The sequence below is a fragment of the Monosiga brevicollis genome, genomic scaffold (assembly GCF_000002865.3).
Source record: "Monosiga brevicollis MX1 MONBRscaffold_2 genomic scaffold, whole genome shotgun sequence".
In the NCBI taxonomy this organism is placed as follows: domain Eukaryota; class Choanoflagellata; order Craspedida; family Salpingoecidae; genus Monosiga; species Monosiga brevicollis.
In genome coordinates, this window is record NW_001865039.1 from 483,041 (window position 1) to 507,473 (window position 24,433).

Below are 24,433 nucleotides of genomic sequence, written 5' to 3' on the forward strand. Positions count from 1 at the left end.
TGGCCCACAGCAACCGGTGTGTGCTGGATAGACAGCTGGCGTTTCCGGTTTGACGTGGAAACTGGCAACATGGAGGTTGATCCTAAGCGGTAATGTGCACGTTCGCTTCCAGCCGGCTTCCCGGGCACACGCGCTCATTTCGAAGGAGCAAAAGCATCATGGCAAGACATGCCATGGTTTCTCATGCTCTGGCGTCATGATGGCTGCTTTAGGGTCCGAGTGGTCCTTCAATCAGCACCCGGCGAGCATTGCGGTTCGTACCAACTTGGCTTGTTCCCCTGGATCTTGCTTCTTCCTTGCGCATCGCTGCTCGCTACACGACTGAATTTCGGATGGCTTGCGAGACAGGTGTGCATTGTGAACAAGTGAATGGTCGTTTCCGGGTCCGCCGCGTTGCACCGGCCAGCGTTGCGGCAGTGCAGGGGCGAGTCAAGCCTGGTGACGTTGTTGTTGCTGTCAACAATCATGAGCTGGCCCACACCTCTCTTGACCAGTGCGTTCCGCACTTCAGCTCGCCTCGTGCGCTGGCCTTGAGGCCTGGACCAGCGCATCTAAGCGCGCTCCTCTCTGTGCAGCTCTGGCCTCACTCTTCGTCACCCCGGTTGGCGTAGGTTGGAGCAGTTTTTACAGTTTGGGGGACGAATGTTACTGGATCTTGAATCAGGCTCGCGCCGATCTTCAAGTTCCTCGCAAGGCCGCCGTCTGCCCACCCCCCCGGTGGCTGGGCAGCGAGCCGTACAGGTTCACACTCATCCGAGTGGCATCAATGCCAAACTTGAGGCTCGACAGCTTGCCGATGGCCGCCAAGGTTTGGCGGTCACACGCATGGGCCCAGACTCGCCACTCGCCGCGGGTAATGTGGGCGAGGGCGACGTGCTCTTGTCTCTCAATGGCTGCTCCTTAGTCGACGTGTCCAATGCAGAAGCTGCCCGCCTGCAACAAGCCTTGGTTGGATCCGGTCAGGTTCACCAACGCCTCGTGACGCTGGACACCCAGGGAGCATCGCCTGGCATATCGTTTGTAGCCGATGCCGCGCGCCACGTGCGCATTCTCTCCGTGGTACCTGGTAGCGTGGCAGCCACGGCTGGTGTGCAAGCCGGTGCGCGTGTTCTCAGTGTCAATGACCAAGCGGCCGACTCCGTGGCAGCCGTGAAGCGCATCTTGTTGCGTCTTGGGCGACGCGGCGGGCCATTGCGGCTACAACTCGAGGAAGGCACTGTTTGCCTTGGTGTTTTGGCCGCGAGTCAGCTGCCTGTTGCGGCGGGATCGGGAGCCTCGAGTCCAGGTCAGCATCTTCGGTCCTCTTCACTTACATCGGCTTGGGAAACAGACGAGGTTCGTTGCATTGACTCGGCATGCTGTTGTGTTACATCTCCGCAGGTTCACAACGCTCGCGCAGCTTACATCGGACGGGCAGTTATTCAAGTCTTGGGTCCAACTTCACAGAGGATCCCATTGCAAACATCAATGATTTGCTACAGGTCGGTCAGGTTCTGGCTGACAGCAGAGCGCCAGCAGTGCCAAAGGATCTTTTCGTCAACTGATTGGGCATCGTGGCATGGTGGTTGTGGGGATTGGGGATTTGGCTTCTTTGTCAATCAACACCCTTAGGCTGTGGAGGCTTCGCATCACCGATTGACGGCCGCACAAAGGGCAACCATCCGGCAGTTGTGTGAGCCCGACAGCGCTGGCCTAGTCACCCGACACCGCTTCCAGCGAGCGTACGACATGGTCATGCATGGGCCGGTACGATGTGGCACAATGTGGTTGGGTGGCCGCGGCGTACGGAGGAAGGCGATCTTGCAGATCATCGAATTTGTGTTTTAATTTGTGTGCACCAAAGGGCCAAGTGCCGGTCAGGCTCACACAATGGAAGGATGTGCTCACTTGTTGCGTGCAAACATGCAGAGCTCCATCTCCGGCCAGCAGTCACGAGCATCCTTTGTGAGCGACGTGGATATGGACGGCTCTTTTGCACCGACGCGTCAAACCGACGCAGGTTCTTCGATCATTGATCCCACCCACATCAATTTGTCTGGTCTGGATGACGAGACCCCTCGACTCCAAAGTCAGCTGCTTGCTGCTCGCGAGGTAGGCGAAACCGAAAAGATGAATCAAGCCTTTTTTGCTCTATGGAAACGAAAGAATTGGACTGGTGTCCCGACCTTCCCATGCTCCTTCCTCTCGGCAAGTTACAGGCTGATGCCACTGACTTCCTGTGTGATGCTAGACGATCGAGCGCCTACAGAAGGAAAACGCCAACTTGAAGAACCGCGAGAAGTACGAACGATCTGCTGCCACACAGTCGCGACAAATTGAGCGTGACTACGATGAGGTACGAGTTGGTTCGTGGACCGACGGGGCTTGCATTGATATAAGCCGATGCTTCGAATCGTCTCGAGAAGAATCTGTGTCTTTTTTTCCGGCCAATGTTGACGGCGGAGGCCGTGGACTGATGAGGCCGAGGCTTTGTTGCGTTGGTTGCAGATTGTTGCCCTTCTTGAGGCAGAAATTGCCCATTTGCGGGCCCAGCTACGAGCGGGGCCGGACGAAAAGGACACGCAGCTGATGCACTTGCGCCAACGCGTGTTGGTGCTCGGTGTGCAACTCAACAAGGCAGTCCACGGGCGACAGGCATCAGAGGCGGCTCTGGAGAAGCTGCGTGACTTTGCCAACGTGCGTTTGATTTCATGTCATTTCCTCTGTGCCATGCCTTTGTCGATCATGCTGCATGAGCGTTGTCCTTGGTCAGCTCCGTCATGCTCATTTTGCGGTGCATGCGCGGTTACATGCAGCGGACGTTGCGGCGCATGATCTTCATCGGAAACTACGGGCCCCGGTTTGCGGACAAGTCGCTGGCCCTGCGCAGCGATGGGACGCTTCAGTATCGTCCATCTGATGGGCCATTGCCCCCCACCGCACCCTGGGCCGTGGGCGATGTCTGCCGGGCTCCGCATCTGTACACGGGCATGATGACCCCGGCGGTGATTGAGAGCATTCATGTTCCAGTGCACGCGAGCCGCACAGAGGTGCAGGTGCGATTTCTTCAGTACGAAGACGTCCCCGAGTTGGAAGTTGTGTCCATGGATGCCTTGGAGCCCTTGTCAGAGGAGGATTTTGTGGTGGCCGCGGCCCGGCATGGTCGCTTGGCCCAGGCGGTGACCAAGATGGAGACCACCAAGGCCAACACGACGCTCAACAGCAGTTTTACCAAAACGGAGCGCGAGATTGAGAGTGATTGTCGCCGCACCTTGGAAACTGTGGGTGCCCTCTTGGAAGACACTGGTACGTATAGGTTGCCCCGCTCCCACCCACCCCACGCCTCGCCCTACTGGCTTGTCTGTGCTTTTTTCCTTCTCTCTTCTTCTTGCCAGCCAGACCTGACTGACACCATGCTTGTTGCCTCGTTGTCACTCGGCAGTGTTGCCGTTTGGCTGGGAGTCTGCCTACACGGCCGATGGCCTCAAGTACTACATTGACCATACAACGCAGACCACATCGTGGAAGCATCCGACCAGTCAAACAGATCGCGCCATCAACGCCGTTGCTGTTCTCGCAGGCGCAGAAGCCGTCTAGAACCAAAAATTTCGACTCCCTTCCATATTCCTTAAAATGTAAAATTTAACATTGAAACTAACTTTTACCACCTTGATGCAAGATGTGCCCTGGGGGTCAGACTTTGTAGCACGGCCCGAGTTTTTGCCCCCCCTCGTCTGGTGGCTTGTTGTCCCTTGTTTGTGTGTGTGTGTCTTTGAGGGAGGTTCTCTGTTTTTTTATTTTATATTTCATTGCGCCACCAAGAACATGGCTCTTCGCATGGTTTCCTCCCGTATGATCACTGCCGTCTCTGGCTCGGGCCGCGCTCTTCTGAGCACGACTCGTCTTGCTGCCTCCGTCGAGGGCACTGGCGTACGTATTGGCTCTTTGGATTGTATTGGGTGGTTGTTGTCTCAAAACAAGTGAGGGTCACACTGGAAGCCAAAGCACGCACAAGCCTGAGCTTGGAGCCCGGGGACTTTGTTGGCGCCCGCTAGTGGCATCTCCGGCCAACACCCTCTTCGTCTTTACCCCACCATGTGTCAACATTCATCTCTCAGTGTCCCGGGTGTTCTTGACACCCAGCTGTCTTTTCAATTTGCAATCTTGCTTCTGTTGCGTCGACCCCCACTGTGTACTGGCTGAATTTTGGTTGGAGTTTGCTGTTCAGCCATGCCATCTCACTCGCAACCGGGCGTGCGCTTGTAGTTCAACGACCGCGAGCGTGCCATTGAGGCTGACTACATCCGTCGCCACGAGGCCCGCATTCGTGAGATGAAGCAGAAGGAGAAGGTGTGTTTGCTAGATGTGCTTCTGTTTGTTTTTCTTCTCTCCTCCAAGTGCTTATCGTGCTCAGCTGTACTTGTGCCATGACGTACGGGTTGTGTATTTCCGTTGTCTGATCTCTGATTGATCGATCGTTCTTAGAGCGCCATTGCCAGCGAGCGTGAGGAGATTCTGGCACTGGCCAAGCAGGCCAAGTCGCAGCACGTCAAGGAGTTGCTCCAGGACCTTGCGGATCACATCCCCAACTAGACGTCGCCCTTTGCACGAGGCCTTGAGGTCGTCCAAACTGTGACACCGTGTTTTGAAGCTCTCGTCATGAGAGGTGTCTCTGCCAAGAACCAACGCCCAAGCGACCATCGGCGTCGTAGTTGCGTCTCGTGGGCCATGCCCAAGCGCTCAACAACGCCTTTTCTCTTGGTGAAAACAAATTTTGTGCAAACAATAAAAATTAAAACACAAAAGCGAAGCCGCGTGCTTCTGTTCGGCCTTTCCGTAGCGCCCTCTGAAGGCCGCCTCGCGCCTCACCCCTCTCCGTGAAAACTTCCTGTCAGATCAAGCCAGGCCTGAGTTTGGAATGGTTTCTGGTCAATAAGCTCAATTAGGACAAGGGGGCAGGTTGCGGCTGATGGTCTTGGCATACGTGATGACACACTCGTGCCTGCTGACCAGGCGAAAAGCAGCAGGTGGCCATCAAACAATACTAAATGTCTAAATTCGGTGCGCGAACACCGGGCTATGGAGAAAGGTTTTGCTGGCGCTTGTTTGGGCAATTAGGACGAGGCAAGAGGCAAGCAGAGACGGGTCGCGTGAATGTCACGTCGGAGTGCACACATTCGCCAGCAGATTTGCGCCGGTTCGCCTTGCACCAGGCCCTACATTTTATCATGGACCAACATGAGTACAACCCGGACCCCATCCATGAATGATCAGGGATGCTCACTTTGAGATACACATACCTGCTGGCAGTAGCGAACGTAGGTGTAAAAATTACACAGCGCCACCAACCGATCGCGAGTGCAGTGGGCAATGTGTCGCCAATCCTGAATTCCAGTACACCGTGTTTGCAATTGTCAGCTCGACTAGCCCTAAGACCAAAACTTGCTGGCAATCAGGCACGTGACCAACCTTGTCACCTAAACGCACGCGAAACTTGCAGACGGCCTCCAAGTCGGAAAGCTCGCATCGCGTGACCTCTGGTGTCCCCCCCGGCACCTCCTCAATAACAATACCATTGCCCTGAAGAATCACAAGCATCGTAGAAACGATAACAGGGCAGTAAGCCAAGGTACACCACGGGCACTCTGAACAACAACAACAACACACAACTCCAACAACAACGACACGCGCGCAGAGTGCTTGAAGCCGCCATCCAATAGCCAGGAAGCCCGCCGACATCTGATGCCGAGCTTACACGAATGGAGTCGAGGATGGTGGATTGCAGGTCAGCTGCAGCCACGCGTGCCAGGCAGGGCTGCACGTCGTAAGCCTCCACATCCAACAACCACTTGTGCTCGGTCGGTGCGCCATCACTGCGCCAGGCCGTAAACTCGGCCAGAGTCTGACTATCCACTTGCGGATCAACTTGACTTGAGGTGCTTGTCCCGAACCCCAGCCCTGATGGCGGGCGGGGCTCCTGACTCGGGGGAAGATCATCCGCGCCGTTGCTGCGCGTGCGGAGTCGCGACTCGTCGCTGCGGCGCCAGCGAAAAGAGCGCTTGCTGCTACTTTTGGACGGAGAACTTGGCGTCGAGGTGGGGCAGCCGGTAAAAGCGTCGGGCTTTGTGAGCATGGTGTGCTCTACGATGGCCTTGAGAGCAGCCACCTCGGCTGTTAGGATCTTGCACAAGGGAAACACACACACGCGCGCGCGCGCGCGCACGTGCATCCATATACACCAGGCATGAGTTGTCGTACATTTCGTCGTGAACGGTCATGGGCGCGCACCAGGCTCATAGCTGACACCAACCTCATTTCGAGCAGAGAGCTCATGAGAGCGTTTGTCCGCCAGAAAACGAGCCTCCTTCTCCACACGCACCATCTCGTGTGCTTCCTCAAAAACGGACGTTGTCAAGTCATCCATTTCTGCGACAAGCCAAGCCCCGAAAAAAAAAAGTGAGATGAGCTCCCAGGCTAGAGTTTTGCAAGCCCAGCCCAGCCCACGCTGATAGGCACCTACCTTTGGTGAGCTGCTCGCGATACTGTTCATGGCTCTCGCATTGTTCGACCTTGTCCAGCAGCTTGTCCTTGGCAAGACGCAGCTCTTTCTCCAAACGCCAGTAGGCAAGGGTCTAATCATATCGCGAATGGCGGTCAGAACGTCCACCGGCAGATTTAAGGCTGCACAACAGCACAACACAACACAGACAGCCGAGTGCAACCACCTTGGTGTGATCATAATTGCCTCGGTCGCGCTGGCTCGCCATCGAGTCCGAGTTGGACCTAAGGGGTTTAAATGTTGGACCGCACACGTGCATGAGAGAAGACTTGGGCGCCAGTCACGTGAGGCAAAAAAAGACTGGCGGGCGAAGCGCGCACGGGGCACGAAGCCATACGCACCGGGGTCGAGGATCAACCATGGGTGCAGTTAAAGATACTCGTTTGGACTGTATGTGAGGTCAGAAAAAAATCAAATCAAAAGGATTAAAAAAAAAAAGGCTGGCACGGAAGGGAGGTCTGTGCACAACACTATCGTGTACCTGCCCGTTGTCTGGTGAACCGGCACCGGGAGCTTGCTCAATGCTGGCAGTACTAGGGGCTTCGCTGATGTGACCTGTATCCTCGTACATGATCCGTGGCAGCTCGGTGTTGGCCCAAGACACATTGCGGCGATGACCCAACGGACGCTTGGTATTGACGAGTGTCAGCGCCGTGATGCCTATGTCAACCCGAACAGCAAGACATGAGCATACAAAGCAACCATGACTCGGGTGGGTCAACTTGAAAGAACGTGCGGCGTAATCGTACCGGCCACGTCGACTTGCGGCTCGACAAAGTTGTCCATGGCGCAACAAGCGGTAAGGAGCAGGTGACCGGAACGGCGATGTGTGACTCGGCAGGGGTCACCCGGGTGACGAGTCGCTTGAAGGAGGCGTGGTCGAAGATCTGGTTACCGCGCTCTTGCGTGCGAGTGTCGTCGTCTCACACAAGTCCGGTCACAAGTCTAGACACCCCAACCGCCAACAGCCACCAGCATCGTCAAGCACCATGAATGCCAACAGACCTTTGCAGAAGAAGAATATCAACAACAGAAAGGAGGAGGGGCGCGAAAGCGTTCAACCGCTTTGGGCAGCGCTCCCAGAGAAAAGGCTAAATACGCGCCATGACCTGGGAGAAGCACTACCCCAAGCAGCCCAGCATGGGTGCATCCCCGAGGTAACGGCTGCCGCTATGCCCAGTTGTAGAAGTTGTTTTCAACTCACCTCACACCACCAACGACAACAACAACAAGTGCGCGCGCCACAAAAAAAAAAAAACAAGAAACAGCTGCAGCAACCAAAACACCCACAACACCGATGACACCATTCTTGATGACAAGAACGACATAAACTGTACAAATCGCAGCAATAAGCTTCAGGTGGTTTTGTATAGTTTTCAACGTAAAAGGTGCTGATTTCTGCATTAATTGGTCAAGTAGCAACGGAAAAGGCTGGTAAGGCCGAGAGGGGGCGATAACAACGCCGAGATCAACAGGACTGCCTCGCCATAGGGAGGGGGCTTCGGTGACTTCATCCGCTTCATCCGGCTCCAGAGTGAACCGACGGCAGCTGGCACTGAGCAGCTCGGGTTGGAACACTCGCCGATTTGGCCAAGTCAGTCAAGGGGACCAGGGAGCTTTCTCGCATTGAGCAGAGCTATGACAGCCAATGGCGACGCTGCCTTTACTCCCACTCAACAGAACTGCCCTTTACAACTGTTCAACAGCAAATCAGGACAGGTCTTGCCGCCTCTCACCAAACGGCAGCCGGGCATGAGGATCAGCGTGCCAGTTGCCCGCCTGCTCGTCTCCGACCGCCCTGCCTCCTATCACCTCCGTCCTCATCATAACATGCTCCACTGGTATCCTGTCTTGTCGCGGACAAAGCATTGCTCTGCTTGACACGTTTGCAGGTGCTACAGCATGTGTTCTCGCTGTCTCTTACATGCGCTCTCTCTCTCTCTCTCTCTCTCTCTCTCTCTCTCTCTCTCTCTCTCTCTCTCTCTCTCTCTCTCTCTCTCTCTCTCTCTCTCTCTCTCTCTCTCTCTCTCTCTCTCTCTCTCTCTCTCTCTCTCTCTCACACACACACACACACACTCGCACTCTCTGCGCAGTTAAAAGTGCTGGTGACGGGGGTCTGGTGGCAGATCTTTAAACTACTAGTCCTTGATCATCCCGTTCCTGGAGACGGGTGATAGAGGCGTACGACTCGACGCAGGGGACATCTGTCATGGCCAAGAAAGCCGGTGGCGGTCGCCGCGACCGGGCAAACAGAAATGCGCCCAAAAAGCAGAGCATCGGCCTGCTCTGGGTCTTCCTGGGCGCCTTGGGGGTCTTTGCTGGCTTTTACGGCCTCATCACCCTCACCGAGGCCATGCGACCAGCGCACTTGGAACGGCTGCCGCTCATCTCCATGCCAACGGACGAAAAGTACAAGGCCGTGGTTCGGGATGAGAACCTGCGCAAGGCCCTAATCAGCAAGCGGCGAACCCCAACGGAGGAACGCGCTTACCAGGATGGTTACGAGAAGAACCAGTTCAACCAGTGGATCTCCGACCAGCTTCCCCTGCAGCGCCGCGCCTGGGATACCCGCCAAGTGGACTGCCTCAAGCGCGAACACTACAACATTGATTCCCTCCCCACCGTCTCGGTGATTATCATTTTTTACAATGAAGCTCGCTCCACGCTCATGCGCACCGTCTGGTCGGTCCTCGACCGCACCCACCCTACCCTGCTCAAAGAGATTATCCTTGTCGACGACCACAGCAGCATGGAACATCTCGGCCAGCCACTCGAAGACGAGGTTGCAGCCACCCCCAAGACCAAGCTGCTCCGCCTCGACAAGCGCTCGGGCCTGATTCGGGCCAAGGTGCACGGCGCCCTCAATGCCGTCGGTGACGTCATTCTTTTCTTGGATAGCCACTGCGAAGTCAATGACGGCTACCTCGAGCCCTTGCTCGACCGCATCTACCGCAACCGCAAGACGGTTGCGATGCCCATCATCGATGCCATCGACTTTGAAACCTGGGAACATCGCACCGGCCTCTTGGAGCGAGGCGTCTTTGATTGGACCCTCACCTTCAGCTGGAAGATGCTCAGCCCCATGCAGGAAGCGGAGCGTGCCGATGACCCCTTGGCCCCGTTTACCTCCCCAGCCATGGCCGGCGGCCTGTTTGCCATGGATCGTAAGTTCTTCTTTGAGATTGGGGCCTACGACATGGGTATGGACACCTGGGGCGGCGAGAACATTGAGATGTCCGTCCGCATCTGGACCTGCGGCGGCGTCATTGAGGCCGTGCCGTGCTCCCACGTTGGCCATGTCTTCCGCCAAAAGACTCCCTACAAGTTCAAGGACAAGGATCCCCTCAAGACAATTGGCCGCAACCTCAACCGCGTGGCCGATGTCTGGATGGATGATCACGCCGACCTCTACTATGCCAAGACCGGCCACCGCTATCTCGGCCATGGCAACACCACTGCCCTCGAAGAGCGCCTCGCATTCCGTCGTGATAACCAGTGCAAGTCCTTTTCTTGGTATCTCAAAAATGTTTTCCCTGATTTGGAGCTGCCACAAAACTTGATTGTTCTCAATGCCTCGCGTTTTCCCACACTGGCCTGCCCCAATGTGCGGCGTCCGTGGTATGCACGCCGCTGAGTGTTGACCTGTGGCACCGCGACACTTGCTGAAGCCTGTGCCCATCTCAAGCAACAGGTCAGCTGAGAAGACAAGTATGAAATCAGACTTGCTCATTTTTTGGGGGAGCCTTGTCAAGACTGAAGCCATCGCATCTGTGCGCATGTCGCTGCCCCTTGCGGGGTGCAGCATGATCTATCATATGTCCTGTTGTACTGGGCATGGTGTGTTCATTGTACCTTTTTGGGCGTGACAGCAAGAACATGTTCTGCCCCTTGCATTCCATCATCGATGTTGTCTGTGGCGGCGGCGGCGGCGGCTGTAGCTGCCATTGGTCTACGCGCATGCACACGCGCGCTCGTGGCATGTCTGCATGGTGATGGTGAGCGTGTCTTCGCCCTCCAGCGACTTGATTCAATTAGGAAGTGGTATCAATGGTGGATTTGAGCGTGATGTGAGCGTGTGCGCACATCCACGCGCAGGTGAAATTTATATTCCGATCAAAGCCGATGTCATTCCTTCGTGGCATATAAGTCAGATATGCAGAACAGATAAAGAATGCATTTGACAACCTTCCTCTCACGTCCTTAACCCCGCCTTAGCACATGACCATCGCCACCAGCGGCGCGGGCAAACCAGATAGAGTTCGCCCAAGAAAAGAGCAAAGAGAGAGTTTAGAGCTTTGTTGTCACACTTTTTTTTTTTTTCTTTTTTTTTTTTTCTATCAATCACTGCGCTGTCGAGTCACGATTCGTTTGATAGCCGAGCATTGGAACGGACACGAGCGGTGATCTCACACCTGTGACCGAGCGTTCCGTGCGGTTGCGCCACGGACGACGGCGTGTCTTTGGTTGAAGAATAACCGCCAACATGGCGGACCTTGATGGTCAGTCGCTGTACCTGCTCGCGCATGTGCTCTACCGCCACCGACCTTGAGCTCTGACCGTGTTGGCTCCCTGTGGCTCGCCCCTTTGGCATTAGTGACCAATGTCACCGACATTCACAGCATTCATCGACTCCTTCAGCAAATCCAAGATGAGCAGGTACAACTTTTATCACCATGCTCGCGCATCATTGCTGAATGATCCTTTGGTGTTTGAACGTTTAATTTTTTCGGTCTGCCCGGTGGTGTTGTCGCTGATCGGGTCCCGGTGTGCAGCGGACGGAGGAGGAGGCTCTTCGCCAAGTGCTCGCCCGGCAAGAGATCGTGCATAAGAGCGTGCAGCGACTTCAACTCTCAAGGTGAGCTGAAACCTTTTGGCTTCCAGGTGTTTGTCCATTGTAGCCGTACATCTTGCCACTGCCGCTCAATTGATGCCAACCCATGGTCTACCCAGCACCAAGCTGCAAACCTTGACCCAGAGCTCCCAGTCGCTGTGTGAGACCATCAGCCGTACCTATGCCGTGGCTGAAAACATTGCCTCCAAAGTTCGCGAGCTTGATGAGAGCAAGGTTGGTCCACTGCGCCTCCTTTGCCGCGAAGATTTCTGCGGCCTGGGCCGCATACTCTGTCCAGACTTACCGTACGCGATGGTCCCTCAGGGCCGCTTGCAAGAGGCACTTCAACACGTGGACGATATTCTTGATCTTCGAGAGTGTTTCAATGGGATCCAAGATGCTCTCAAGCACCAACAATACGAGCAAGCAGCGGCATATGTCAAGCGCTACCTTGATTTTGACCCAACCCTCCTGGAATCCGAAAGCTCGGGTGCCCCTGACGCTGAAGGTATGAGCATCCCATGCTAGTCGGATTGATTGCTCCGTTTTTTTTGTCGTTTTTTTTTTCGCGTTTTTTTTTCTGCGTTTTTTTTTTCCGTCTCTTCCCAGCTCGGATCACACATGCTCATGAGTCCACCTTTGCTTGAATCTCAAGGTGGCAAGTCGATTGATAAGGTGCTAGAGCTTGCCCACATGCAGCTCAATGCCATCTTAGACGACAACATGGCCGAGTGCACCCAGCGCATCCAACAGCTGCCCTCTGACACCGTCCGGCAGCTCCCCTCCAGCCCTAACAAGACACCGAGCCCCTCGGAAAACAACAGCGAGGCCACAGACACGAACCACGAGTCCCAAGCCTTTCGCACAAAGCTTGGCTCCAGCTCATCTACTTTATCGCAGGGTGATGATGATAGCTCTGAACTTCAAGTTGTTTTGGAGCGAGCTCAGCGATTCGCCAAGCTTTATCCCTTGCTGCGCCGCCACGCCGATGGCTTGCAGCGCCTGGCCACTTTTGATGCTGCACGCCTCAAGCACCTCAATCATCTGGATGACGGTGCGCCATTCTCGATCCACTTGCCCAAGAACCTGGTGGTTGCTCCAGCTCACTCCCATTTATTGCGCTTTCCTGTTGTTGCAGAGAGTGCCAATTCAGTGTTGCCCAGCCTCTCTCGTGTTTTGGAAACCAATGCTAAGCTGATCCGCGAGCAATTGGTGCTTATCGAAACGGCCTACGGTCCTGGGCACAGCATCAAATATGTGCAGAGTCTTCTGCCAGCTGCAAACCACAACCCTGTTGCCTTACTCAAACAATTTGTTGGGCTGCGCAACCTGCCCATCCTTGTACGTATGGCTCCTCCCCTCCGCGATGTCATCTCTTGCCTCAGCGAACCGAAGACCGTGATGTTGCGGCCACCTCACATTGACTGAACAACATTAAACCTCCCTTTTGCTTGCTTTTTCTTCATTGCGGGGTCACGTATTCGCAATGGACTCTGCCACTAGACCTCTCCTGAGGAGGCTGCAGAACGGTTCGTTTCTGTTTTTTCGGTGCTATGCTGCCGCCATTTACGACGCTGGCCCTTCTCAATCAATCTCGGTTTACTTGGTGGTTGCTGCAGAGACCCAAGGACACTTGATGCCATTCTGGCCGAGTCTGCCCTCATCTTGCTGCGCTGTGCGCTCTATCACCAATTTCTTCAGTACTGTTTAAGTACTGACTTTAAAGCCTTCCAGGCTGCACGTGCCCAAGGCGGTATGTCCAGCTGCCGCACGACACGAGACTTCAATGCACGGCACTTCAATGCCTGGCTGTTGAAAATCTTCCATTCTCGTGATGATGTAGCCATCTGTGCACCGTTTGCCCCCATCTCTTGTAGACGACACCAATTTGCCAGATCTTGAACCGGGTATCGTGCAACACGTGTGGAAACAATCAGATCTCAACCGCGAAGTCTACAACCTTACCAGCCTTTACATCAAGTTGGAAGAAGAGTTTTTGGAACGCAGCGTCCAAAAGGTACGCCAACATGCGGTGGCGCGTGGTTGTGCACATGCCACCATTGTCTCCAGTCCAAGTCAGCTGACAGATGTTTGCTGCGCATCGCACCTCCTGTCCTTAGGCCATCGATGTCGATAATAAAATGACCACCACCGAGCGCACTTCGACACTGCCGGACGATATCTTCTTCGTGCTCGACAAATGTGCTCGGTAAGAGTCCGCGCGGCCCTGAGATGTCCGTGCACCGGTTGACACGACTAGCAGTTGACCCGCAGCTCACCAAAATCTCCTGATGTTCAATGTCCTGCATTTTACATGCCTGCCTTGGTGTTCAGCCGTTCGTGCAGCACCAAAAATGCCGACAGCGTCGGCGCCATGCTCAACTTTATCAGCAATGCGCTTGAGGGACCCGTCTTGAAGTATCTCCGCAAACCAGTTGACCAGGCCACGGGCAACAAGCTGGATCTGAAGGCTCTCCGTGGTCGTATATCTGCAGGAATCAAGTCGCTACGGGCTACGAACAAGGATGGCGACCACGTCAACTCAGACTCGATTGTCTATTGTGTATGTCACGCACGTGCTGCTGTCAGGATGGATGAGTATCTACGGGCCACCATCGTCCTCAAACCGCCTCATCTCTCTCGCGGTTTGTTAGATTAATCTGAACAACTTGGATACTTGCATCAGCTACATTCGTCGTCTTGTGCACGACCTTGAAGTAGGCTCAACCTTGCATGTTCACCAGCACCTCGTTTCAGGCAAATGCTATAAGTAGCACGAGAGGGTTTGCTCAGAGTCAAGGGCGGGTGGTATTCCATAGGGCGTGGCTCAGCAAGCGTTTGGCTATGCAGATGATGCTGATTTGGTCAAAGTCCGGGTACGCGCTGCACTGTCTTAAAACATACTTGCGTTGCGCCTGTGGTTCCTGATGCCCTGCTCACAGCCCGTGTCACCCCCACCATGATGGTGCTGCGGCGCTTGCCTTGCTTTCGTGGCACGGGGCGCACAGAGCTGCATTCAAACCGTGCAAGACTGTCAGAGCGTCTTCACGCACATTCTCGAGGTTAGTTTTGTCTTTTCGAGCAACAATTGCCTCGCACATGGTCTGAGCAGCATGTTTGTTCCACGTGCTCGCGTGACTTGGCTACCACATAGGCGGGCATGGGAGCCTTGATTAAGATGCAGGCCCAGGCGCAGGTGAAAACTGCAATTGAGGCTTGCGATTTCGAAAGCTACTGTCTCGACTCTGACGACGATGTAGCCGAAGATCGCGAAGGTCTTGCACCCGTGCAGCGCATTCTGGGCCTCTTATTTGAAGACTTTGAAGTGAGTGTGTGTGTGTGTGTGTGTGTGTGTGTGTGTGTGTGTGTGTGTGTGTGTGTGTGTGTGTGTGTGTGTGTGTGTGTGTGTGTGTGTGTGTGTGTGTGTGTGTGTGTGTGTGTGTGTGTGTGTGTGTGTGTGTGTGTGTGTGTGTGTGTGTGTGTGTGTGTGTGTGTGTGTGTGTGTGTTTGTTTTGTTGTTTTCCGAGGGCAGGGGAGAGGGGGGGGCGTATGTTTCTTGACAGCCCATCGGGACTGCTCTTTGTCTTGTGCTAACCGCAGTTGATGATTCAGGTTTATTTGAATGCCGACAACTACACCCGCTGCTTGGAAGGTGTTGCAGCAGCACTTGCCTCGGAGTTGGAAGTGGCTGTCATGGCGCACCAGTATACTCCACTCGGCGGGTTTCAACTGGAACGTGACTTGCGTGGCGTTGTTCGATTTTTGACTGGAGCAACCACGGCGCCCGTCCGAGACAAGTTTTTCAAGCTCATGCAGATCGGCACTGCCCTTGCCGTTGAGTCGGTATGAACCTTTCACGCAAAAACGTGTTTGCTCTGTTCTCTACATTTGACTTCCTAGCCTCACGTTGTGGTGTGCATCCGCCTGCAGCTGGACGACATTCAATACATATATGGGCTGCGGGAAGGGGCCACCTGGCTCCTCCAGCCCGAAGAATTGCGAGAACTTCTCAAGCTGAGGTACCTGCTTCCTGCGACGCTTGGTCCATCTCATCGATGCATGCATTCCATGGCGCCCACCTCATGACACACCTCGTCGCTTGGCGCAACGTAGGGTCGACTTGGAGGACGAGGCGATTGACCAGCTGAACATTCAAGGATAGAAGTGTGTGCAAAGCGCGCTGGCATTCGATACGTCTAGATTGGGCGTTGAAAATGCTTGTAACGTTTCTGTGCACCTCTGCCTCAACACTTTTCATGCTTTCGGACTCAAATCTCTTCTGATTTTGCAAAGCGTGAACGAAGGTCAAAACCAAAGAGATCGAGAAAATGATAAAGCCCCATTTAGAGCGGTACGCCAAGCTAATTCAGAAAGAACACGACTTCAAGGCACGACAAGATCTGGTGAATATCACTCAAAAGGTCAAATAACGACGACGCGCGCTGCGCGTCAGACTTGCTTCACCCGCGGTTAAAAAGGACAGAGAAAGGTTGAAAGCTGCTTCCCGACGAAGGGACAAAAGGTCAACGCCATCCTCTTCTTGTCGCTGCTCGTATCGGCGAACAGCATTGTCACGCTTCAGCAAGGCCGGTCGAGCATAAAAGCTGCCTTGTACCAGCGCTGCATGCGAAATGTGGGCGTCAGGTACATCCTGCCATGAGCCTGCGGACGGCGTTTCTTCCTGTAAGGCTTGCATGTAAAGATGTGCGCTTTGCATATGCATTCGGCACACATCAAAGGCCCGAGCCATGTTGTACAAGCTTTCACTGCACCCACGGCCTTGTCGAGCATGCCGATAGCCAGCCATGAGCCGCAAAGCCTAACGACAGTCACCATCACACATGAGAAAGCAAAGCTGATTTTTTTTTTCACATGCCAGCTATAGGATCACCTGAAACTTACCCCCGCGAAAACCTTGTGTCGCTCGTAGCAAGTGCGTTGCATCACGCGCCTGGTCACTGCGACCATGCAGCCAAACAGGCCAATGGGCGTAGCCGCATGTAGATTGACGTGTGCTTTAATAAAGCTGCACTCCCAAGATGCATATGAAAGAGAGATGAGATGTCGAAAAGGCCATGTCAGTGAGACGATGTGCTGTAAGCTTACTTTGACATGGCGATGTGTAAGGACGACGACATTAAGGCGTGGTTACCAAGCGCCACACAAGGGGCACCTAAGGTAGGCTGCGCCTCAGCCTGCCGTCCAAAAAAGCGGTGGACCCAGGCCACTTGCTCTAAGGTTGCGAGCGCCCCGGCATGAGTCCGGACACAATTGATGAAGGCATGCAAGGGCAAAGTCTTGCAAACAATCAACTCATTCTCTTGCCTCAAGGACACACGCTGTTGAAACTGACCGTTGTGTATCGCGGTACGAAAGGCGTTGTGGTAGAGGGCGTTCCAACCTCGATGACAATTCTTAACCATCCCCAACAATGTACGACACTCGGCGTATGCGGTTGCTTGGTCCCCGGTAGCTTCCTGGACAAACACCTGTGACACCCCACATCAACCCTCATGAGGTCACAAATCCGTCATTCAAAAAGACACCTGTCAGTGCACAAAACGACAGTTGCTAGGTTCACAGGTCCTACCTCGAGGCATTTGTATACGGCCTTGTGCTCTGTCGAAATTTGTGATGCTTGCCCAAGGGTGCGAAGCACCAAGAGCATGCTGTCCAACTCAGCCATGAGATACAGGTGAGCCTCGACGGTGCGCACGACGCATTGAAACCTACACCCGCATTGTCCTGTTGAGTTGAAGATGCATCAGTGTGCTCGATATTCGTGGCGGAGCGTGTCGTACCACTCGTCGGGTGTCAGCGCGGTGGCATCAAAGATAATGTTGTTGGACATTTCTGCAAGTATATTCACGATTGCAACAGTCGTCGTCACGCCTCAAAAAATGCCGCCGCGGTGCGCACGGACATGGTGTCCAGGCATGGAGCAGTTTGGGTACAAGGCCAACATACCGAGCTGTCGCTTGACGCTGGGGACCAAACCAACCGTATGCTCGTATGTGAGCCATTCCGAGCCTTGGTGCCCAACCAATGTTCCTCGAATGCGCCTGCCAGTATTGCACGAGTGGCGGAGAAGAGCGGCCGTGTACAGTGGCAATGGCAGACACGTTAGTTCACATCAAATCTGAAACAATTTGTGCGCGCACGCTGCACGAGGACGCCTCAAAATTGGATGTGGTTTGGAGCTGGTGATCGCTTGGAGCGAGCACATTATACCTTGTTTGGGCAGGCGCAAAAGCATCGCGGATTGACATATCGTGGTGGATGGCGTAATGTGCCAGCAGGTCCCGTCCAATAGCTGCCACCTCAGTAAATCGATTTGCCTGATGCATTGCATGCAAGCGTTCGAGCTGTGGTACCAAATTGGCAGGCGATAATGTTGCCTGCGTGCGACCCACTGAATTGGCGCGGCCGTGCGTCGCGAGGGAGTGCAATGGGTGTCAAAATGAGCAAAGCAAATTGTTGTCGCATCGGGAATTGACTCCATAGGGCTTCAAGCGCAACATGTGTCGTACCGGTAACATGACCAATTTCAAGCAAGGTTGCTTGCCTGAATGAGAGCAAAGCGAAAGGGCAAGGCCAATGAAGTCAGGTCCAATATCGAGGCGTAAACGCGACAATCTACACTGACAGTACACATGCACCTACAGTTTTTTCTGCTTGGCCAGGGTTTGGGGGGATAATGGATGCTCGGAGGAGCTCAGATCTTGTGAAAGATTGAAAAAGTCGCCTCGACCACCCTGATACATGACAGCAAGGTGAGTGTGTACCATGTATGTGTTGGCAAGAGTCTTCAATGTACCTTGCACATGATCATGAGATCCATTGCCGGTGACCAGTTGGGTATGATCTAATGCAAGCAATTGAAATGAGACTACTTTGCAGCAACAGACTTGAGACACAGGGATCCAAGCTCCACTTACCGTCAGTAGCTCTGAGAGCATCTGTTGGCATCGTGTCAGCAAGCCATAATGAAAAAGGCAGCGTGCCTCCAGAAGCCTGATCACTGGCACGTCCTGCTTTGGAGCTGCGCGCAGCTGATTCGTCGAGCCATTTAAAAAAAAAAAAAAAAAAAAAAAATTGAGAGAAGCTTGACTTGTGCCTCGAAGCAGTTTGCAGATTGGGCAAGTCTCACCCGCCGAGTGAAAACAAGGGCCTCATCAGCGCAGTCTTTTGACAGAAATGCCTCAATCATGTCGTCATAAGCTGTTCGATGTAATACAGGACTGAAGTACAGCAAGGGATGTGCCAGCCCCAATACAGTTGCTTTGGCCTGTCCCAAGGCCAGTCGTGCCTTGACCAGCCGAACTCGGAAAAAGGGTAGCAGGCGGGGCATTTCCAAAGAATCGCTGCCAACTGCTACGGGCTGAATCTACAGTGCGTCGGATCAAAGTCAAAGTCAGTTTGCATCAGAATTCTTGTTTGAGAGAGGATGCATATCTGGGGAAGTGATGACAAATGGGGTTCAATGTCTCGGTGACACGATGGTTCCTTACCTCTGCTGCTGGGTTGCCCTGTTGAAGCGCCTCGCTCAGACTTTGGTAAAGAACGCAGGAGGAATCGGCGGTCAGCGGTCAGCTTGGGCTGAGGCGTAGGCAGAAAAACCACAAAAGGGGGTTGCAAGTGCAATCGCTTACCATTGTCGGGCGGCCAACTCCACTGCCTGCCAGTGAGGCCGCGTCGCTGCCGCCACCTTACTCAACGGAGCCCCGGTTGAAAGCAGCCGTGTTGCTAGACATAAGCTCTCCTCACTCAAAGACTCATCCACCTCCGCGGATCCCAAATTTGTAGAGCCTGGATCTGACTGGGATGCAGATGCCAGCTCCACACTCTCAAAGCCAGGTATGGGGGGCAACACCAGCTTCGTCGTGGTTGACTCGCCCAGTCCCGGTAGAGGCGTGGCGGTAGTTTTGGGTCCACATGCCACGTACAGGCTTCCAGCCGCAGGCCTGACCAAACGCCAAATTGACGGCCAGTAGTGAGCGTCACACTGGAGGTGCCTGTGACACACTTTGAAAGTAAAACGTGGCCTACCGTGCATGCCGAATTCGTTGCGCTTGAGTGGAGGGCGGTTTGAATTGACAATAGCGTGCATATGTTTCGATGGTGCTCTCGACCTAAATCAAGTTCGGCACTGATCAGTCACAACAACAAATTGCCGCAGAGCGCCACCCATGTGTCGGAGGCACCCTCGTCTGGATGATGGGAAAAAAAAAAGGAATCGTGTTGAATACCTGAGCCCAGGCCTCGAGATGGTCAAAGAGGTCAACGAGAAGCTTTACCAACTTCCGCTTGTCATCCTCCTCATACGCGCCTAACAGCCTGATGACGTGCGACATCCCGATTCACCGATGGCGCGTGAGAGGCCACAGACCAACTAGCTTCGAAAAACAAAGGCGGGGCGCTCCGCAAGCACTTCCACGCACCACTGGGCCAGCAACTGAGAGTACTCCTTGACCAAAGTGCGAGCCTCGGCAAGTTTGTCATTCAGCAAAGGGTTGAGTCGGCCCCGACCAACAAAAATGTCCTGCATCATATGACAGTCCAGCTGAGCACCACTAGCAGGCAGTCGCATGGTTGCCCAAGAACGGCTGACGGTTCAGTACATTGTAAATAGTCCACACCTTGACATCAGGCTTCTCTTGTAGCTCGAGAAATTTGAGATGCATACGAGCACATTTCAAGAATTTTTTCTTGTTCCAAAAGATGTCGGCCAATCGCTTATGAATCAACTACCGCAAAGCACGATAAACCTCTTGATCAGACGATATGCCATGTCCGGCGAAGCAACACCAAACCCTTTACAGAGACGCTACCAACGGTCGCGCGTCGTTCGATCCAATGCTAAACGTACCGGGTTATCAGGATCCTGCTTGACGGCTCGGTCGTACATGCGCAGAGCCTCATTGACGTTGCCATCTTGCAGATACACATCACCAAGACTATGCCCCAGCCACACCAAAGCAACCGACATGAGCCCGCACATGGGAAACTAGGCAAGGCCTACCCTGAACACTTGAATATCACATACTCAAGCCAGTCAAATTCATCGGCGTCACGGCAATTGTGGAGCTCGGCCAGTTTGTAGTAGATGACCTTTGCCCAATCCCTTCGCTCGCGATAGATCTGTTGATAGTTGCATCAAGGTGTGAGGCGCATTGGTCCAACACCGTGCGAAACCACGCCAAGCCAGCTGGACACACCATGCCTAAGGTAATGAGAGGCTCAACGCATGCAGGTGTCACACTGATAATTTCTTCGCATAGCTTTTGCGCCTCCTTGAGATGCTGTTGGCCATTGTAGGTCCAAACATACGTAAATCACAGTTCAACCAGTAAAAGGAGGACCAACACGCGTGGTGGGTCATGTGCAGAAAGGCGCTGTATACGTACGCCCTGTGCAAAAAGCTGATTGGCCTGACCCATCTTGGGGATCAGCTCAACGGGCAGCACGTGGCGTGCTTGTGAGATGCTCTTGCGAAATTTACGACGCCGGCTGTGATTGACGAGGCCAGATAAATCTTCAATCCTGCCAAGAGCATTAAGCAAATGAATGCCCGTGCTTTCCATGTCGGTGTGCACGTAAAATGAGACACCAAGAACGAAAGAAAGAATGGCGGAGCCGAGACTTGCTCATCATCGTTGTTGGCTACATTGCCGTGCAAATCCATCTCGACTTCGGTGAAGCGCAGCCGCCTACATTCAGTCACATCATGAGAGCAAGCATCGGCAGAAGGCGCGGGCACGCCCGCGAATGGAAGGCGGCCAGCTTGAGGCAAGGTGGGCAAGGTGGGTAGCAAGGTGGGCAAGGTGGGTATCATACTTTTGAAGCATCTTTGTGCCACTGGAAAACTCCGTCTACACAAAAGGCCTGGTGAGCACGACGCAAGCAGGAATCTCAAATAAGCATAGCACTTCAATCTGATGGTGACTCGCCTCAATGCCGTGATGCTGCAAGTGTTGTAAGAAGCTTGTCAACTTGGTCGCATCTTCAATAACAGCGCGCGGGAATGTGTGACCACGATAAACTACGCTCTCCAAGGCCTCGCTCTGGCCTGGCAGCACGTGATGGCCATCAACAGTGATGAGGCCTGATCAGTAGATGCGTTTTGGCAGCCACAAAGATGCGAGCCTGTGCGAGAGGACCATTATGTCTTCATAACCCCCTGGCCAGCACCTGGACTGACCTTGCCTCGCTTCTGCCAAAGAGAGCTGATGAAGGAGGTCTCCCTGCAGTTCTTCCAGCTAAGCATAATCACAAAGAAGGTGAGAGCCTGCTGCAGGAGGGAGCGTTCTTGCTTCAGCACGAACAAGCATGGGATGGGCCTGTAGGAGGCGCACCGGCATTTCTAATAACTCTTGCAGGTCTTTGGTAGTGATCTCGTTTGCGGCCCCTTGCGCGGCCTCTAAGAGCTTGCCTGGCGATGGAGCAACGATAGAGGCTGCAGTCACAGCCGAATCAATTCGGAGGGTCGCATCGGAATGGAGATGAGTTTGGATAAGTGTCGTCCAAAAGATGTGGAAATCCACAATTGTAAAACAGCAGACTTTGCACATACCAGTACGTGCTTGTTGAGCAACGCGTTCCGAGGCCAAAGAGTTGAGCATAATGACGGAAGACAGTCCATGAAGCTTGGGACGACCGCTACATGTCATACAACAAATATGGCCCAGGGGCGTGAGAAGGGGCTAAGGGCAGAGTGAAGGCCTTCAGCTCCGGAGCGCACCTGCGACGACGTCTCGAGGTTTTTGGAAGTTTTGCATCCAGAAAGTTGGCATCATCGCTCTGCAATTGCTTCTCGCGGCAGATACGGCAGGTGCCGAATTTATGGGTGCAGACATGGCCGCGCTTGAATTGTCCGCAACAAGCACACTTTCGTAGCTACAGCCAATTCAAAAGTGAAGCACCATCAAGCACCTCGTCAGACCCGAAGAGAAGAAACTAAGATAAAAACTGGGCGCAATCACTAGGCTTGCAAGCGACGGCACACGATGAGCAGACTGACCCTGACAGAGCGACCCCCGCGGATAACATATCGGTCCTGGTCCTCGTTCTCTTCCTGCTCATCATCTTCCTCCTCAGCAGGCTCGTTAACGTTGTCGTTCGGCTCCTCTCCATGGCCTGCATCGCCTTCATCGTCAACAGTGTCCTGTCCACCAGTGCGAAGCATGCTCTGGGCAGCATGCTCATTGGCAGACGACGGTCGCTCGGCCGTCTCATGGGTCTTGCTGACATGTGGATCGGCCAGCTGTTGATCTGGTGTGAACCCAGTATCACGTGGGTGTGCATCTCCATGCAGTCGGTTCGAGGGGGATGGGCGGCTTCCAGGTGACGTTGTAGCAACCGCCAGCGCGTGCTGCTCCGCGTCAGTGCCCAAGCACTCAATCTTGGGTCGCTTGCTAGCAGCTTGCCCCTCGTCCACCTGGCTCGCCGGAAGCTGGCTAGCCATGCTGACGTTCAGAGATTCAAGACCCAGCCCCCAGTTGGCTCACCCTACGACGCAGCCTGCTTTGCTGTGTCGATCATGACACACGGTCGAGAAACCAATCGCCTTCACGCCCCACAGCACCCCTGGGCCAGGCATATGAGGTCAACAGCAAACCCGAGAGAGACACAGAGAGACACAGAGAGAGACAGAGAGACAGAGAGACAGAGAGACAGAGAAGAGAGAAGAAAGTAAATTACTTATTCTCTGTGGTCCATTCTCATTTTGAATGAGAATGGCGCTACGACGACGGATGGCGGAGCTGGCCGAATTGTCGGCCAGTGCTGGCGTAGCCCAGGGTGTCGCGCACCGAGCAACCAGAAAAGTCAAGACAAGGGCGGTGACAGGTAAAGAAGAGCTGAAGGATGCACCCCCAAGTGTGAAGCCCAAACTTGAACCGCTGGATGGCAGCATGGATATCAATGTCAAGCCAGCAGTCGATCAGCACCTGCCGGTCAAGATTGAAGTCGAGGAACCTCACCTAGCTGAGCTGAAAGTGGGAAGCCTCGAACATGAGCCTGCTTACTGGCGACAGCACATTGACAATATCCGCCACATGCGCCGGCACCGGTATGCTCTCCCCGCTTTGTCAGGGACAGGCGCCCGCGCTTCACAACTCGCTGCGCCGCTTGATTGACCTTGGAGCCCTGCTCTAGGAATGCTCCCGTCGATTCCATGGGCTGTGAAACGCTGACCGACCCGAACACTCCCCCAGCAGTTGCAAGATTTCACGTGCTCGTCTCTCTGATGCTTTCTTCCCAGGTGAGAGAGGCGCTGTGCCGCCACAATGTCCCATGCGTGACATCTTCTTTTCACGATAAGCTCGTATTCTAGACCAAGGACGCCATGACAGCTGCCGCAACGCGACGTCTACAGGCCTTGCCTGGAGGGCTAACGCCCAAGTCGATGGCAAGCATGGAGCCAGAGGCTATAGCTCAAGTCATTTATGGTGCGAAAAGATGTCTCCATGAGCCGACACCTCGTTCCAATCCCCAACCTTGCCTTGAAGCTTTCATCAAGCAGCCAACCTGCCGTTGCATATTGATATTGACCTTACTAGGTGTTGGATTCTGGCGGCGCAAGGGTGAGTATATTCACAAGACAGCCAAGATTCTCTTGGCTGAACACAATGGCGACGTACCCGCCACCATTGCTGAGCTCGTCAAACTGCCTGGCGTGGGAATGAAGATGGCCCAGATTGCCATGGCCGTGGCCCATAATGTGAGTGAAGTCGATGTGAACAGCTTCTTGATCCCGCCACCCCACTCCAAATGATGGCACCGTAACACGGACCGTGTTCTGTTGCTCGAACCCTACCAGACAGTGACGGGTATCGGCATCGATGTCCATTGTCATCGCATCGCCAATCGCTTGGCTTGGTGTGACACGGCCCAAAAGACGCCGGAGCACACTCGTGTTGCACTCGAGCGTTGGCTACCTCGTGAACTGTGGGGAGAAATCAATCTCCTGCTCGTCGGTTTTGGCCAACAGATATGTCTACCTCGAGGCCCAAAGTGTCACAGTTGCTTAAACCGGGACATTTGCCCTGCAGCAGCTCAGAGCC

At 54.1% G+C, this 24,433-nt stretch overlaps 6 protein-coding genes across 6 annotated transcripts; 4 read left to right on the forward strand and 2 right to left on the reverse strand.

Moving 5' to 3' along the window:
- Window positions 1-825: 825 nt before the first annotated feature.
- MONBRDRAFT_30751 (uncharacterized protein) lies at window positions 826-4,787 on the forward strand (the record flags this gene model as incomplete). Its single annotated transcript, XM_001742040.1, has 10 exons — window positions 826-1,099; window positions 1,381-1,481; window positions 1,612-1,746; window positions 1,909-2,091; window positions 2,231-2,335; window positions 2,488-2,676; window positions 2,796-3,285; window positions 3,422-3,549; window positions 4,246-4,329; window positions 4,465-4,787. The coding sequence occupies 10 exons, from the start codon at window positions 826-828 to the stop codon at window positions 4,570-4,572; spliced, it is 1,797 nt and encodes a 598-aa protein (XP_001742092.1). The 3' UTR covers window positions 4,573-4,787.
- A 462-nt stretch (window positions 4,788-5,249) lies between these two features.
- On the reverse strand, window positions 5,250-7,324 carry MONBRDRAFT_21913 (uncharacterized protein; the record flags this gene model as incomplete). Its single annotated transcript, XM_001742496.1, has 9 exons — window positions 5,250-5,363; window positions 5,449-5,559; window positions 5,735-6,160; window positions 6,290-6,405; window positions 6,500-6,611; window positions 6,705-6,762; window positions 6,880-6,926; window positions 7,020-7,198; window positions 7,288-7,324. The coding sequence occupies 9 exons, from the start codon at window positions 7,322-7,324 to the stop codon at window positions 5,250-5,252; spliced, it is 1,200 nt and encodes a 399-aa protein (XP_001742548.1).
- A 1,138-nt stretch (window positions 7,325-8,462) lies between these two features.
- On the forward strand, window positions 8,463-10,172 carry MONBRDRAFT_30752 (uncharacterized protein; the record flags this gene model as incomplete). The annotated part of the gene is made up of 2 exons (XM_001742041.1): window positions 8,463-8,652; window positions 8,716-10,172. 2 exons carry the CDS (start codon window positions 8,463-8,465, stop codon window positions 10,170-10,172), a joined length of 1,647 nt encoding a protein of 548 aa, XP_001742093.1.
- Window positions 10,173-11,465: 1,293 nt separating this feature from the next.
- MONBRDRAFT_21915 (uncharacterized protein) lies at window positions 11,466-15,531 on the forward strand (the record flags this gene model as incomplete). The annotated part of the gene is given in 16 exon segments (XM_001742042.1): window positions 11,466-11,674; window positions 11,694-11,877; window positions 11,979-12,423; window positions 12,508-12,710; window positions 12,873-12,898; window positions 12,989-13,122; window positions 13,247-13,386; window positions 13,490-13,578; window positions 13,704-13,932; window positions 14,024-14,086; window positions 14,189-14,245; window positions 14,378-14,431; window positions 14,524-14,868; window positions 14,982-15,212; window positions 15,300-15,388; window positions 15,483-15,531. 16 exon segments carry the CDS (start codon window positions 11,466-11,468, stop codon window positions 15,529-15,531), a joined length of 2,547 nt encoding a protein of 848 aa, XP_001742094.1.
- A 725-nt stretch (window positions 15,532-16,256) lies between these two features.
- MONBRDRAFT_21916 (uncharacterized protein) lies at window positions 16,257-22,833 on the reverse strand (the record flags this gene model as incomplete). Its single annotated transcript, XM_001742497.1, has 29 exons — window positions 16,257-16,395; window positions 16,476-16,602; window positions 16,723-16,858; window positions 16,960-17,098; window positions 17,171-17,222; window positions 17,337-17,431; window positions 17,601-17,781; window positions 17,900-17,934; window positions 18,033-18,124; window positions 18,187-18,234; window positions 18,308-18,421; window positions 18,646-18,756; window positions 18,881-18,920; window positions 19,022-19,333; window positions 19,419-19,501; window positions 19,619-19,706; window positions 19,811-19,911; window positions 20,009-20,116; window positions 20,239-20,326; window positions 20,392-20,510; window positions 20,588-20,671; window positions 20,777-20,912; window positions 20,966-21,079; window positions 21,207-21,241; window positions 21,571-21,657; window positions 21,725-21,825; window positions 21,943-22,028; window positions 22,111-22,265; window positions 22,390-22,833. 29 exons carry the CDS (start codon window positions 22,831-22,833, stop codon window positions 16,257-16,259), a joined length of 3,450 nt encoding a protein of 1,149 aa, XP_001742549.1.
- Window positions 22,834-23,383: 550 nt separating this feature from the next.
- MONBRDRAFT_2386 (uncharacterized protein) lies at window positions 23,384-24,423 on the forward strand (the record flags this gene model as incomplete). Its single annotated transcript, XM_001742043.1, has 5 exons — window positions 23,384-23,439; window positions 23,526-23,631; window positions 23,704-23,818; window positions 23,930-24,090; window positions 24,190-24,423. Coding segments are annotated over 5 exons (672 nt in total), but the record flags the coding sequence as incomplete, so codon positions are not given.
- Between the last annotated feature and the right edge of the window lie 10 nt (window positions 24,424-24,433).